This window comes from Chaetomium fimeti (genome assembly GCF_033439085.1).
Source record: "Chaetomium fimeti strain CBS 168.71 chromosome Unknown B0H64scaffold_6, whole genome shotgun sequence".
Lineage (NCBI taxonomy): Eukaryota > Fungi > Ascomycota > Sordariomycetes > Sordariales > Chaetomiaceae > Chaetomium > Chaetomium fimeti.
The window spans coordinates 450,102-465,097 of record NW_026944334.1 but is presented as its reverse complement, the minus strand read 5'-3'; the positions used below and the strand labels follow the sequence as shown (position 1 = coordinate 465,097).

General features: G+C 54.6%; 4 protein-coding genes across 4 annotated transcripts; all 4 read right to left on the bottom strand.

Moving 5' to 3' along the window:
• Positions 1-1,761: 1,761 nt before the first annotated feature.
• B0H64DRAFT_203668 (uncharacterized protein) lies at positions 1,762-7,682 on the bottom strand. The gene is made up of 5 exons (XM_062799303.1): positions 7,439-7,682; positions 6,932-7,365; positions 5,587-6,874; positions 3,613-5,518; positions 1,762-3,532 (listed from the first exon to the last, which is right to left on the bottom strand). Exons 1-5 carry the CDS (start codon positions 7,581-7,583, stop codon positions 1,927-1,929), a joined length of 5,379 nt encoding a protein of 1,792 aa, XP_062656461.1. The 5' UTR covers positions 7,584-7,682; the 3' UTR covers positions 1,762-1,926.
• Positions 7,683-8,105: 423 nt separating this feature from the next.
• On the bottom strand, positions 8,106-11,573 carry B0H64DRAFT_203666 (uncharacterized protein). The gene is made up of 3 exons (XM_062799302.1): positions 10,038-11,573; positions 9,262-9,983; positions 8,106-9,119 (listed from the first exon to the last, which is right to left on the bottom strand). Exons 1-3 carry the CDS (start codon positions 11,383-11,385, stop codon positions 8,376-8,378), a joined length of 2,814 nt encoding a protein of 937 aa, XP_062656460.1. The 5' UTR covers positions 11,386-11,573; the 3' UTR covers positions 8,106-8,375.
• A 503-nt stretch (positions 11,574-12,076) lies between these two features.
• B0H64DRAFT_403144 (uncharacterized protein) lies at positions 12,077-13,546 on the bottom strand. Its single transcript, XM_062804286.1, has one exon. It carries the CDS (start codon positions 13,464-13,466, stop codon positions 12,270-12,272), a length of 1,197 nt encoding a protein of 398 aa, XP_062656459.1. The 5' UTR covers positions 13,467-13,546; the 3' UTR covers positions 12,077-12,269.
• Positions 13,547-14,118: 572 nt separating this feature from the next.
• B0H64DRAFT_203660 (uncharacterized protein) lies at positions 14,119-14,833 on the bottom strand (the record flags this gene model as incomplete). The annotated part of the gene is made up of 2 exons (XM_062799301.1): positions 14,119-14,344; positions 14,415-14,833. Coding segments are annotated over 2 exons (585 nt in total), but the record flags the coding sequence as incomplete, so codon positions are not given.
• Positions 14,834-14,996: the final 163 nt, after the last annotated feature.

Genomic DNA, 14,996 nt, shown 5'->3' with positions numbered 1-14,996 from the left:
TCTCCAGAACGAGTGACTATATACTATCTAAGTCTTGAGGTATCTCCGTACCTTGCTCTGTATGCTCCGTGCCAGAGCACCCAGAGCGTCGTGCTCTCCCTGCTCTGTGCCAGAGCACCCAGAGCGTAGCGTGCTCTGTCGTGCCAAGAGCAGAGCACCCAGCTGGCCGCCGGTGATTGGCTCGGGGCGGCCCGCGCCCCGTGGTGGCATGTCTCCAGCACGCCCCTCGTTGGCTGTTCGTGACAGATATGCAGACCGTTGGCATCAATTACAGCCTGGCAACGCTGTGGCATTGAAGCCAGGAGTTCCCCGAAATAATCCTCCGGAAGTTCCTCCTACGCCTCCTTAACGTAATTCCGAAGTTTGTTGTAACTCGGATTTTCTTCCATCCTGTATTTATCCTCGATAAAATCCTTTATCTAATTCTAATAAGATTTAATCGGGTTTAGATCTGGGGAGAAAGGCGGCCATTGGATAACGCGAACTCCTCGTTCCTCAATATCCAGCTGAGTCTCGTGAGCTGTATGTCCGGGAGCATGGTCTTGTATAAGAACGAGATCCTCTCCGAAATCCTCTTTATACTGATCTATCTAGCTATAAATAACTGGAAGAGTATATTCCCGGTATGTTTTTATATTAATTATCCCCTAGCTTTTCTCTTAGAAGATTCCTAGACCTTTCTTTATACTAGTAAAGTAGCTCTAGAATATCTAACCTTTTTTATATTGATACTTCTCAACAATATAAGTTAGGTTCTATTCCTTATTAATTTACCGAATAATATAAGTTTTTCGATAGGGGCTACTCTTAACCTAGGTTTCGTTGGTCTAGAGGATCTTTATCTATTGTTTAGGGGTCTAGTTGAGGTATTTATATACCTAAGTTAATCGAAGTTGTTGGTTCTTTTTAGAAATAGGAGGTTTCTTTCTCGCAGTATACCGACGAAAGCCCAGACGGTAGAGCGCTCTCTTGATTGCCCAGACCCTAAAGATCGCTCCGAAGAGAACTATTGATAGCTGTAAAAAGCTCATTCTTCTAGTCTTACGAGAAGAATAAACAAATTCAATAAGCTCCTCCTCTTGCTAGGTATTTAGGGTATGTAGCCGACCGGAACGTAGGGTAACGGTTGTAGTATTGGATCGAATCGCATAACGAACTTAGTCTTTCGAATAGCCAGTAATATAAACAATTTCGGTCTAGGTATAGGGGGCATTATAGTAAAGAGTATAAATATGTACCTTTACTTCGGCAGTAAGGTGGGTAGTATAGGGGGAGTCCTGATTGCGAGGTATTTTGCAGATGCGTCGGTAGGTGTTTGGTGAAAAAAACAGTGTTTTGCTATGTAAACTGGGAGTATTTTATATGGCGCCCCCTGGACCGGGTCCCCCTGTCGGTACCCACCAAGGGGGAAAAAACTTAAGCACCATACCATAGTAGTTATGCCCCGCTTACAGCGAAGATCGACAGCCACATCATACCAACAATCGAGAATCGTTCCGTGCTCAAGAAGCGGTGGACAGGTATTGACCGCAAGAGGAAAAGGAGAGATGCCGTGATGCCGTATTGTGGCGGCGAGCGGAAACACGCGTCGCTGCATCCCAGACCCGCACCGTCTTGTCGCGACTCCCACGGCCGTGACGTGTGGGTCCGAGGAGGTCTCAAAATGCACATGGAGGCAAGGCGCTTGCTCAGCCAAGGAGCCAACCAACCTTCTTGTCACGGGCTTTGAATGGAACCGGATTCCAGCGCCTCCCACAAAGTCAACCAACCTAGCAAACCTCCCACTGGCCGAAAATCTCGTGAGAGGAGAGAGTTTGGCCTCCTTCCTTTTAGTTAACGATCGTGAGAAATACCTACACTAAGTAAAGCAACCGCAAAGTCCCAACACCAATACCCACACATGAACTCTTCCCCATCCGTCTTTTCTCAAGCCCACATCTTGTAGAACAGGTCATCGAACTCGACCTGAACCCTCTTGAACGCCAGATAGACCTTGACAAGCGACGGGGCATCCGGATTACTACCCCGCGTCAGAGCAGTCCCAGTCTGTTCCGTCTCATCACTCCAAGCCTTCTCCGACTCCGCCTCCGACTCCGAGCTCGAGGACACCTCCTCATCCTCCCACGAATCCACCACCACCTTCTTCTTCTTCTTCTTCTCACCCTCGCCCGGCGCCTTCTTCTTCCCCGCACCCACCACCAACGTCGAAAGACCACCTGCCGCTCCCGCGTCAGCCCCTTCCTGCCAACCACCATCCCCCTCCTCCGGACCGCCCTCCATATCCGCCAAGTCCCCATCCCCACCCCCAGCGCCAAGGAACCCTTCCAAACTGGCCCCGATAGTAGCGAGCACCAGCGAGAAGTCCTTGAGCCGGAACCACAGATCGCCAGCCGCGACGCGGTTGTCGCGCTTCAGCGCCTCCGCGTCGCCGTTCTTGAAGAAGTCGAGCAGGTACGAGTTGAACTCGGCAGTGCCGTCGTTAACAGGCGCCCCTGGCACGACGCTCCCCTCCAGGGGGACACCTGCACGCACCGTCTCGCACAGCTCGGCCGTGGTGGCGAAGTCGGTGTCGCCGAAGCCAGAGAGGGCGGTGAATGGGGAGCGGATGGTCACGGGGGGCAAGTGGGGCAGCGGGGAAGGAAGGCCCGTTGTTGTCAGGGCGGTCGTGCTCGCCGAGATGGTGTGCTGGGTCAGTGGGAGGGTGGTGTCTGGCGTGCTGGAGAGGTGTTGGGTTACGTAGGAGTGAACGTAGCCGCGGAAGATAGACAGGGTTTCCACGTTGTGACGGGCGAGGAGCTCGTGCGCCCTCTGGGGTAGCGGGGGAAGGACAGTCCTGCGGGAGGTCTTGGATTGCCGGGGGCGGGTGTATGGTATGCGGGCGAAGAGGTGGCTAAGCGTCAGGACCAGTTCGAAGGCTATGTCCCGCCATTTGGCCAGGCCCATATCCGGGGAGAAGCCGGCGCAGACCTCGTGGAAATAGCCCCCCCGTAGCATGGTGTGAAAGGCGAAGGCGCCGGATTCGGTGTAGTACAGGTGGCCTACCAGTCCCGCGAAGTTGAGCGGCACGCCGGTTTCAGAGAGCATGTTCTGACGCCGGAGGTAGTCAATGGAGAAACGCAGATGGTGGGCAATGGACATCTTGGCCTGCGGACCTCCAAGGTAGAGCCTATTTTGTGTAATCAGGGACTTGACCGCGTCAGCAGCAAAACTCGAGTTATTCGTCCCGTGGAGCAGGATGAACAAGCGCAAAATTAGCGTGACCGAAGCCGGGAACTGGCCGCGCAGGTCGGGAAGTTTCGCGGACATAACTTCGAGCGCGCGGTGCGGGGGCATGTCGTGAAAGACAACATTACCGAGCATGTCGAACCCACGCCGGCCTGCACGTCCAGAAGCCTGCCGGTAGTTGAGAGCCGTTAGAAAGATGGAATCCCCTGTGAAGATGACCGTCTTGCAGGGCATGTTGATACCCATGGCCAGCGTCCCCGTTGCGACGACGACCGTGAGGTAACCCTTTCGGAAAAGCATCTCAACCCTAAACGGAACAAACTCTTGGTCAGTACCGAATGCCTGCGCAGAGCAGAAAAAAGAGGAGTAGGATAAGACTTGACTTACACTTGGCGATATTGTCGATTCATACCGGCGTGATGCACACCCACACCGCGGCGCAACGCGTCAATGAAGGGCTGCCGGACGGAGTCGGCACGTATGGTCCGGAGTCGTCCCTCCAGCTCCTCTTTCGTGATCTTGGTATTGTCCGCAAAGCTGAACTGGGCGAGTGGCGCGTTGGGATCAAAACTCTCCCACTTGCTAACATCACGATTTGCCGCGTCGCGTGCCGAGTTGGCTTTTCCCTGATCATCTCCATCATCTTCACGACGCTTAGTACTCGCCTTCTTCGGGTTCTTCGCTTTACCGGCCTCCTGGGCCTTTTTCCAGGATTCAAACGCGGCCAGTTTGGCGATCCAAGCTGAATTTGTCGACCGGTATTTTGTTTCCGCCCTTGTCAGAACATCAAAGAGCTCAGTGCCAATCGCTTCACACTGCATGCGGTCGTAGTTGAATAGTATGGCTGGCAGTGCCCCACTCGAGCGCAGGTCGGTCACCAGGGAGAAGACAGAACGGGTCGATACCAAAGGCCATTTCTCCGCGGTATCGACAGGAGCGTCGCCGCTGTCCGAGGAGCCCAGTTCCGTATACGACTTGACCAAGCGCGAGTACCGGTGGCCGCGCAGTTCCTCTTGCACGGCATCGAACGGGGACTTGGAATCGAGCATCCATTCGGCAAGATGGTCCTTGAGTGCCGTCTCCCATCGAACGACGTCGGCTTTCCGAACAACTTCTGGCAACGCATCCTCTGGGTCCAGGGACGGGGGCATTTTGTATTCGGCGTTTGCATGTTTCTTCATGCACCTCCAAAGGCTCAAGCAGTCTTTTGGCTCCAGGCTGGCGTCGCTCAGTGTATCCCGGTTCCTGTCAACGAGGCCCGCGATGGGGTGAACAAACAGGAACGGTGTTGGGTCACTTTCCGTCAGCTCAGAGTCGAGTCCCGGGTAAGGCAGCCGCTCGACCGGGGCAAGACCGGTAAATTCGGAGAGTGATGGTGCCGGGTCGTGGATGAACTTGCGGAGATCCGAATATCTCGACGAATGTACGATCATCTCGAGCTCGAACCCCTTGAGGTTCTGGGACTGCTCCATCCAAGACCGGAACTCATCCACGTTTGCGATGGTCGCCGAAAGAGCGATGATCGGGCACGGCGCAAGTAGCAGGAGCTGCTCCCAGATTACGCCCTCGTCCGACTGCCCGATACAGTGCACCTCGTCAAAGATGATACGCTTGATCCGACGCGAAAAGTCCGTAGGCTTCTTGGCGTTTACGGGCGCCAGCAACAGGATCTGCAGAATCGAGGGCACCGTCACCAGAATCTGGCATCCCTTGTGGCTGTTGACACGGTAATCCCTCGTGTGGATCGCCCATACAGACCGGCCTTCCCGATTGCCGTACTGCTTGGAAAAGCGCGCCTGGATCTCAGCGGCGATCTGGTTGACAAGTGCCTTGGTGGGTGCCACGTAAACCAGGATATCATCGTCGTTCGCTTGCAGGACCTTCTTCATCGCGTAGAAAGAGATGAATGTCTTTCCCGCTGAGGTCGGCGCCACGGCGAGCACGCTCTTGTTGGCATCGATGGCGTCGAGGACCTTGCGTTGCCAGGCATCAGGGTGGAAAGATGGAACGCGGGGATCTGGCGCAGAGTCGAAACTCCGTTCCAGGTACGGTCCGCAATGTTCAAGCAAGAACTCGCGTGAAGTGGCGCCCGACGGTAGTAACTTCTTTCCCTTGAGTGAAAGCGGCTTGAAAGCCGGAAGTTGGCGCGTTGCGACAGACAAAGCAGCATCAGGTCGAAATTCGATCTCCAGAGACTCGTGTATCGCCCGAAGCTGAGAAGCGACATCCTCAGTGAGCGGCAACTTGCTGGCATCATTACATTTCGACCAAACCATGGCGAGCAGGGCGGGAACTGTTCATCAGAGTACAGAGGTTATCATGGCAATCCCGGGAACAGGAGGAGGTTGAGTGTATGCTTACCAGCGGATTTCGGAATTTCCGGGCTGCTCTGCATCTGCAGCAACACATCACCAAGATACAGGAGCACCTCAGCGCCAACAAACTGCCTGTGAGAGGACGACAAAGCAAAGAAATACTTCTCAGCTCTCAGATACCGCTTGACCAAGGACGGTTCTTTTGCGAATTCCAGACACCGTTCTTTCCAACTAGCAACAACCGACCGAGATACCACAACTTGTTTCTCTAGCATCAGAGCTTCTGCTTTCTCGTGCGCCTTTTGCTTATTGGTCTTGGGAGCTCCCTTCGTCTTCGCTGTCTTTTCGGGTTTCTTGGTGCTGTGAGGTCCTGTCGCCGAGGTCTTGGGGTTCGCCGTCGAATCCTGGACGATAACGGTTTCCGGGTCGATGTTTTTCCCAGAGGCGCCCGTCAGGCTAGCTGAGTAGGCGATCGTGTCCGACATGAACTCTTGATGCCTCTTTTTAGCGAAGAATCCCTTGGGTTTGGCAACGTGCTTCGGGTCAAGCGGTGCCTTAGCGTTATGCCAATGGGCCAGTTCTTCGAATATCTTCTCCGAAACCGCAGAGTCGGACGTGACCCCAGTCGACTGAAGTTGGACATTCGCTAGAAGCTGATCCATGATGGGGTGGCTGAAAGGAAGCACGGTAGACAATGGCTCCTGCGAAGTGTCCCGGCTTTGGGAAGTCTGGTCAATACTGCTCGCCGAGGCGCTGAACAAGGCGTCGATATCAACACGGCTCGAGACCAAAACTCTAAGAAGCTTCACCATCTGGCTGAAGCCCTGAGAGAGCTCTTGTGGCAACGGGGTACCAAACAGCGCCGCAGAGACGTTGAGGTAAAGGCGGCCATCGAAAAGGTCGAAAGCGTCCCATTGCAAGTTTACAAGGCTTCCCTCGAACCAGGCGGTGAGTCCATCTCGGGCGGCTTGAAAGAACTCGGCAAGAAACTCGGTGTTGGTTGTTGCGATGGCACCGGATTCTTGCTTGGCGAAGCTTCGTTGCGGAAGACCACAATGTCGTAGCATAACAAGATGAAGCAGAACACTGGCAGCTTCTCGTTGCTGCGGCACCTCAATTACTCCAGTTTCTTGGACGATGGAAGAAACCACAGTGGCGAGCGCACAGACGGAGATGAACTCCCTCGCGGTCAGCTCATCAGCAATCTCTGATTCGGCAGCCCTCTTCATCATCTCCGCCATACGAGGTGAGGGGCTAGAAGGGATCTCAAAGTGTTCTCCGCGCTCGGGTAGAGGTGTGACGTTCCCTCTCGGTGTTGTCAAGGAAAGGTATGCCTGCGGATAATCCGGTGGTTAGGGACAATACGGGCGATAGCGCTGGGGTCGGCGAACCTTTGAACTCTTGAACTCGACCCCTTCAAAGAATGCCACGCAGTATCCAGCCGAGGCTATCAGATACAGCATTTCCAGTGGGGTATGCTTGTCAACGTCTGACGATTCATCATGGGCCTTGGACCCGAGGAAGAAGTGCAGGGTATGACTGTCGAGGTATTCGCGGAAAAGGCGGCTCTCGAAGTTTGGGAACACATAGCTGAACCTTGCTGCGTTGGGCTCTCCGAGGCTGGTCGGGCTGGAGAAATGCTGAATGAGCACGGCGCGAGCAAGACGGTATTTGCTGGCACGCGAGCTGTCGGTCCGTATTTCGGTGGGCATACAGGCGTCGGCCTCGTTCTCAAACCAGAAGAGGTTGAACATGCATCCTCGGTCCCTTAGCTTGACGAGGAACGCCTCAGCAGCATGGACGAGATGCAGGAGTTGGAAGCCGTCTATTATTTAGGTTGTCAGCGAGCCCGCGAGAAAATGAAACGGAGGCTTGAGGTGCGGGGTTGGAATACCCACAGTCGAAATCAACCCGTGCATTGCTTAAGCAATGGGTGAGAAGCGCCTCTCCATGGATAGCAAACACGCCCCTGCCAGCAAAGTCGCCGACAACGTCGACAACGAGTGGGCTGAGCGAGGCTCGCCATTCCTCGAACCCAGACATGTTGAAGCAGGTCCTTGATGGTTTTGTCGCTTGAGAAATAAATACAACATACAAAACCAGGATGTGATGAGCGGAAGGTCCGAAATGTCGATTGTTGGTGGTGCAGAAAGAAAGACTGAACTTTGAAGGTTCCAGAAGAGGAAGAGGTGCAAACAGAGCACACGAGTTTTGCTGAGAATTATGCGGGGTAGGCAGGCCTCACCGCGCATGCTTTGTGCCTCCCATTTTTTTCGGTTTGCTTAAAATCTTTAAATGGACGTTCCGTCTGAAGGGGAAACACCCGACACTCGCTGAAACGGAGGAGGTATGAATACAGAGTCCCTCCTTCCCTTCCCCTTCAAGGAACGTGCACGTAATTGACTGCCTTCCCATTTCACATCAACAACCTCAATCTCAAATCATTATTTCGAAAGTTTCATTTGCCACGAATGAAACGCTGGAGTGAAATTCTCATCCTCCTGATTGTAATAAAAACCAACGGGCGTCCGCATGAGTGAGCAATCCACATGGAGTGTGGATGAGATGAACGAGCCCCCAAGCCAATCATTCCCAGTTCTCCGGCCAGTAAGAAGGCCTGTGGAGTAATGGTCACGTTCCATTCTCTGTGCTCTCTGCCTGCCGCCAAAGCATGGAAACGGCCCAACGGGCATTCTGTAAAATAGGGGGAAAACGCCAAGCCACTGCGAAAGGGAAGGGTGCCCAGCGAACATTGGGAGTGAAGATGCTAAGTTTCACGTTATTAGGTAGTCCAGACTGATTGCCGATCCCTTTCTTCTCTTTTCATCTCTCCTATCATCTCCCCGAAACGAGATGGACTTGAGAACTCGGCTTCCGCGACACCCTCTCCCCCAACTCAACATCATGATCCACCACACTCTCTCTTGAGCCACCCAAAAACGGACTCGGACTTCCCGGAATAGCACCCTCGCCAAACGGACTCATCACCATTCCAGCCCCCTCCCCATCACTGCTCCCCCTCCCCCCTCTCCCCGCACCAGGGCCCCTCTGCCGCGCCAGCGCCTTCACATGGCCCGCCGCCCGCATCCTCTCCATATTCTTCTCCCGCCTCAGCACCTCGGCCTTCATCGCCCCCGTAACCGTCCCCTCCCTCTCCCGCAGCCTATTCGCTTTAATCAACATCTCCCGCCCCACCACGTACAGGCCCGTCTTGACCACCACCCACGTCACGGCCGTGTTCCACACGAAGCTCACCGCGCTGCGCACCAGCACCACCCCACTATTCGCAAACACGCCGCTCGAGAAGGCGAAAAGGAAGGACGCGAGGATGATGCCCGCCGAGATGGGGAACATGAGCCGCAGCTCGGTGGCGAGCGGGAGGAGGGCGTCGGTGCTGAGCTCGGCGGCGTTCATGCCGAAGAGGGAGGCGCAGAAGGAGAGCGGGAGGAAGATGATGGTCACGATGGTGAAGATCATGATGGACTGGCCCTGTTTGAGGGTTAGTTGCGCCTGCTTGACGGCTTCGCGCGCCTCGATCACGCCGGCTTGTTGCTGTTTGAGGGTGAGCAGGTCTTTGAGCTGTGCTGGGTGTTAGTATGTGTGTGTGTCTCCTCGGGATTGTGTGTGTGTGTGTGTGTGGGTGGGTGGGTGTGTGTGTTTGTGTTTCGGGGTGGGATGTGAGGGAATAATGATTCCGGGAGGCGGGGACTGGGGGACATACTGCGACGGATGTGTTTCGGGCGTTTTGGAGGAGGGCGCGGAGCTCTTCGATGCGTTCGTCCACGTCTTGCAGGAGCATGTCGGCTTTGGTGAGGGTCCGCTTGGCGCTTTGGCGTTGATCTTCCTCGCGAAAGTGGGCTACGTCATCGGTGTAGGGGCTGTTGAGCTCGAGTGCTGCGACGTCCCATGGAGCGGGTATGGGAGCTACGGCGGGCCGGTGTGAGCGGGCAAGTGGCGTGATAACACGCCGAATGTGCTTGACAAAGCTCTCCATTACGCTCTGCTGCTGCTCCTTGATGCGCATCATGATGTAGAGCTCATCCATGATATCCTTGACCTCCTTGAGTAGCTCGCCCTCCGGATTGATGTTCAACAAGTGATTTTGTGACGAGTTATCCGTCGAGACATGGCGCTGGCGTTTGTAATCACGAGAGGCCAGGTGCGTGTAAATGAGGAATTGGTCGAATGCCGCCGTCTGCTTGTATGTTAGATCTCGGATGGCGGCGTTGAAGAGCTCAACGAGGTTGGGCTGTTTTGTGCTGATTTTGGTTCTGTCGAAGAAGACGCGCGAGGTTTCATCCACGATGACGAGAGCAAGGTCATACGCCGATGATATCTCACCGTGGCGCGCATTTCGGAGGCGTATCCGTAGGCTCTTGTGGATGGCCGAGGGGTCGGGTCTGTTCCTACTCCACCGGCGTGGGAAACTAGTGATAACAGTCTCTAGAAGATGTGGTGTCAGTGGGCTGAACGGTTTGGGGATCAAGACATGCTCACTCTCATCAAGCACCCATAACCACAGTTGATCCACCATCAATATCCGCGGCGTCTTTCGAATGTCTTCGTTGCACTGAGGGCAGGCGTCCATTCCGATACAATCATGTGGCTGGGGGGTGGTCCCTCGGTACACCACCTGATCTCTGTCCCTGGTGCCGGTGCTCCTTAAAGCGCCATAATAAGCCTGATCGAGTGTCCGTCTGGGATGCATCGGAGGTTCAGCGTGCAGATACTGCATCGTGAGCTGCTCCTCCATATGCGAATCCATGGCCTCGAGCAACGCAGCAGCGGCACGGAGGGCCTGGCCGAGAGCCACCTTCTTGTCCACGTTTCCAAATGCAGGAGGGGATGGTTGCGGTGCCCATTCAGGGGCAGCAATTGTGTCTCCCGTCTGAGTGTGAGATAACTGATGTTTCGCCTCTTTGATCACATCGGCGATGGAGCTCAAATTGTGCTTGCCCGCTTCTTTGGTGATCTCGGCAGACCGCACCCGTCCCCGGTCCGTTTCCCAGTGCAGATACGGCATGAATAACACCATGTTTCTAGGGTTTGGTTCGGAGCTGACTGAGTCAAGTGAGATGCCCGAGCAGAAAGGCCTCATATGCCTAGCGTGGACTTCGGAATTCGCGTCGAAGTTTTGTTGACCCCTCCAGTATCCGGGCTGAAGGACCATCTCGGTTTTTGATTCGGGACCCCGAGATCCGCCGTTGTGGAAAAGACCCCCCGGTTCCGGTCGCTTCTCACGGTAGTAACGGGCTATGACCTCTTCCACCCAAGCCATGTTGTTGGCGGGAAGATGAAAATAACGGACGACGTTGTCCTCGGCCGGCTTCATGATTGGGTTTCTCGTCTCGTCTTCGCATAGCAAATCCGCCATGGGAATCTTCTGGTGTGGGAAGCTTTTTGCGAGGTCAGGCACATCACATGGTTGCCCGTTCTTGAAATACATGACAGACGCTTTGGTGTGTATGTCGGCCGGGTGGGTGGCTCCACCAAACGCAGGGGTTGCCGGAGTTTGTGATCGTGAAGCCGGACCAGATTTGGACGCCGCGGCGTGCGGCTGGGACGAGCGGCCAGTGGCAGCGCGCCATTGAGCCATGGCGTGCTTGCATTCTCTGAGGCGAGCACCAGCCGTGGAGTCACGTTCCGTTGTCTCGAGACGGACGCGGAGGCTGGCGACTTTTTCGTTGATTCGCGCGATCCGCTGCTGGCTTTCTGGGTTGAGGCTGTCGTAGAAGCGCCCCAACCTCGCGGCAGGCAAGCAGCCATTAAAATGAACGGCGGCATCTGAGACACGGTTGTCGTGCGGTTTGTTGCTGAGGCATGTCGACGGAGCGTGGTGAGGCATGTCCACGGTTCGGTTGGAAGCCTGCGAGTGGTGTAAGCCGGGAAGCAAGCGGATCAGATCTGAGATACAGAACAAAACAAAATCACGATTGTCGGGGCAAATACATGGGAGAACGAAAGGTAATCAGATCCGTCCCAATTCCCACAACGCGTTGAAGGAAAAAAAAGAAGGAAAATGAAAGCAGTCAAGCTTTGCGGCTCGCCGACAGGGCTGAGACCACGCGCGCGGGCCTGGTCCCCTCCATCACGCGTGCAAGGGTGACAAGCAGTGCCTTTCAATGTCACCCTATGTGGCATCGCGGCACCTAAAATAGGGGTTCATTGATATTTCTGTCACCATGGTGCAAGCCGCTGGGTCATCCCCGGCTCTCGTCAACCATGGCCCGGGGTCGATGGGAATTTGGGATATTTCCACAACGGGATTCGCATAACTCGACAAAACACGACACCTCTGCAGCATCTCAATTTTTCCTTGTTGTTGTTGTGTTGGTGACGTTGAGCGCGACGCTGGCAACGCGCCTCGATGAACCGAAGATCCTGCCGGTGTTGAGTTTCGCCGTCTGACCGTGACACAAGACAAGCTTCTTTCGTCTCGTTACGCTAACGTATTTAGGTAAGCTACCCGAGTTCTTCAGGGTTAGGGCTCCATAAGGCTGAAATCGGTAATCGGGCACGTGCCAACCAGCAGCCAAGCCCTTCACGTGGATTAGGTACCAAGTAATTCATCTCGAGGTCAAGCTCGTCCGTACTCGTCTCCGCATGTGTTACCCTCACCCGGGATTACGCCATGACATGGGAGACATGCATCAAGGTACTTTGTATGCGGGACTTCATTCCGTCTCTCTCTCCATGATCCCTTCGCTTGGTCCCTTCCTCCTTGCCTCCCTAGAGAGGTTCTAGCTGAGCCCGTAGTAGCGTATCGGGCCGCTGCCATCCCGCCGGGGTCCTTTCAACGAGCGGCTCCCTGGACAAATATGACTTTCCCACACGCATTTCGCCGTCCAATAGCCTTTCACCGCACAGCTTCTCGTTGTACCAAAGCAAATGCATCTTCCTCGGGTTCGAAGCTCGCCAAACGCTTCCATCGTCGAGCGCACTTTCCCTAGTTTCCAGTCCCCATTTCGCCACCAGTTGCACTGGAAGCCTTAGCCCATTCCCGGCCGTGGCCCACCCCGTTTGGCCCTCGGCTGCGTCAACAAGTGCGGCCGTGTCTGATGAGATCACCTCTCTCCCTTCTCCTGTCCTCATGAGCCACGCGGTTGGTCCCCGGGAGACAAACGCAACGGGAAAGGCATGGGAGGTTTGGCTGGCTATGTCAGCCCTGATGAGAGTGACGTATTTGCTTTTATCGGAATTGTCCTGCGGCGTCGAGGTCAGCACGCAGAGGTTGGCCGTAGGCCTTACTCGGCCCGGTTCAGTCGCCAGTGTCTGTAGGCCATGAGTGACGGAATCCCAAGAATCCCATGCTGGAGTTGGGGCTGGGGTTTGGGCTGACGCGGCGCAGATTGGTGCGGTCCCCCAAGCACGTTTGCAGTTTACAAGAAGGCCCTGCATGTTTGGCAGAGTAATGGGGTTGTAGGGTGAGGCATCACTCTGGGGCAGAACAGCCCCAGTGCCGAATAGGGACGAGCACATGGTTCGCAGGCTCAGACGGGCGTACCGCATTTGGGGGAGGACAGTGCGGAGTGTCTCGCAGAGATGGATGGGTGCCCCGGACCCCGGGCCGGTTGTTGCATGGTCGAGGCCGGCCGTGTCGATTTCAAGGCTCACGCAGCTTTGTGGGAGTGATTCGATGATGGAAGCGATAGCGGTCTGCGAGATTTCGAAGTGATGTCCCGAGTTGTGTGGAGGGACATACAAGGAGAAGGCGCACAGCCTGTTCAAAGGCGCGATGGCGCCCGCGAGGCGTGTGAGAGTTTGCTCGACTTGCAAGTTGTTGGTTTCCACATCCTGTGGTTCGTGCGACAACAAGGTTGTTTGCGTGAGGCGCAAGGTTAACGAACGCAACTCCAGATTTGAGGCTGGACTGGCCACAAAGCTGTCGATGTCGTCGTACAACAGTGCCATGTCCTGTGGTTCCATGCTTGTGTGGGCTAGTAATATTCCAGCCTTAGCGAGGTGCAAGTCAGTGAAGACTGGAGACCAGAGAAGTAAAAAACGTGTGGAATTGGTGCGGGGATGGAGCGAATTGAGCCATCGACCCCTGGGCAACCCGCCCCCTCACGCCTTGGTGCTCCGGATAGCACATGAGGTACCGTTTCAGCCGCCAAAAATACGACGTGGAACACTTGGAGGACCGCCTTCATGCGCGACTACTCGCAGCCCGACTGACTGACCCACGAAAACCTGCAGAGAAAGGGTAGGTGGGTAGGTACCACCTAGAGAAAAGAAACCATATGCTACCTCGGTACCTAAGTTACATGTACCTTGTCTAGCACCTTAGGGACAAAAGAAGCTGAACTCTAAGTAGATGTCAACTATAGAACTTCAAGTCCTTGACTGTAGGAACAAAACGAAAGCTATCCTGAATCCCAAAGATAGTGGATTTACTCCATATACTTTTCTTTTATTCATCTTTCTTTTATCCCCTTTTCTTTTATCCCCTTTCTTTTCTTCTGCTTCTTTTACTCGATTTCCCTTTATTTGTTCTTTTCCCCCGATTTCTTGCCTTCTAGGTTCCTTTCGAGTTCGGCTTTCTTTTTTGGCAATATCCTGCTGCTGAGCAACAATCTCCGTGGGTCGAACCCCCGCACACAACGCAGATACCTGTTGTCGGGCCATCAGCCCACTACCGCTAACGTTTCCTGTCCTTCTGATGCGTCTGCGCCTTCGCCGCATACTTCTTCGAGCTGGCCTCTGCGTTCTTGGCCGCCTCTACATGGCCCTTGTAGATGTCCCTGCCCCTGGCCACCAGCACGTCTTTATACCGCTCGTTGAATGCGCGGCGTTTGTCGGCATGACTACATGTAATGACATATCCCCCCTATGATTAGTTCCGGTTACAACTGTCTCGACACCGGGAAAACATACATCTTGGCGCTCTTATAGGCTGCCGCCGCCAATGGGGCTAGCTGTTTGTGCGTTTCCTGCTCATGTGCACCGTTGACCTTCAGTTCGTTGGCCTTTTGGTTATAAGCAACTCTATCCTCCCCGGCTCTTCTATCAGCGGCCTTGTACTCCATATACTTGTTGTGGATAGTGTGCTTTGGTTGGTATTCGAGCTTCTCGTTGAGGGCGCCGCTCTCTTTCAAGGTATCGATGACGGTCTTTATCGGGCCGCTTTTCGTCCATCGGAAACGATAGAGCAAAAGAGAGGGTAGATGTAAGTGAGGAAGTGAACGTATATAAAAGCCGATCGTAAAAGTTCCAAAAGTTGTGCTAGATGTAGGAAGAGAGTGGTTTCGATTGTCTGGCTGTTTTCTGTGTCCTGTTCCATACCTAAGGTATCTATGATAGACGAAAAGCTGCCTGGCGCGGAGCGGCCCCGCAACAAACGTGGCAAGTGATGACACAAAGGAACGAGAGCGTGCCCACTACCTATAGTAGGGAGCGGCCTGTGCGGTCCAGGCTCCAGAACGCGAGCGCTGGTATTCCCACGAACTCCTGCTTTCT

What these genes read in the sequence shown, in the direction of transcription:
- B0H64DRAFT_203668 (XM_062799303.1), bottom strand. Translation starts at nt 7,583, where the DNA reads ATGTCTGGGTTCGAGGAATGGCGAGCCTCGCTCAGCCCACTCGTTGTC. An exon ending in TGCACGGGTTGATTTCGACT is followed by an intron (nt 7,366 to 7,438) that starts GTGGGTATTCCA and finishes CCTAAATAATAG; the next exon opens with ACGGCTTCCAACTCCTGCAT. An exon ending in AATCGACAATATCGCCAAGT is followed by an intron (nt 3,533 to 3,612) that starts GTAAGTCAAGTC and finishes TGTTCCGTTTAG; the next exon opens with GGTTGAGATGCTTTTCCGAA.
- B0H64DRAFT_203666 (XM_062799302.1), bottom strand. Translation starts at nt 11,385, where the DNA reads ATGCCTCACCACGCTCCGTCGACATGCCTCAGCAACAAACCGCACGAC. An exon ending in GTTATGGGTGCTTGATGAGA is followed by an intron (nt 9,984 to 10,037) that starts GTGAGCATGTCT and finishes CACATCTTCTAG; the next exon opens with AGACTGTTATCACTAGTTTC. An exon ending in CCCGAAACACATCCGTCGCA is followed by an intron (nt 9,120 to 9,261) that starts GTATGTCCCCCA and finishes CACCCAGCACAG; the next exon opens with CTCAAAGACCTGCTCACCCT.
- B0H64DRAFT_403144 (XM_062804286.1), bottom strand. Translation starts at nt 13,466, where the DNA reads ATGGAACCACAGGACATGGCACTGTTGTACGACGACATCGACAGCTTT.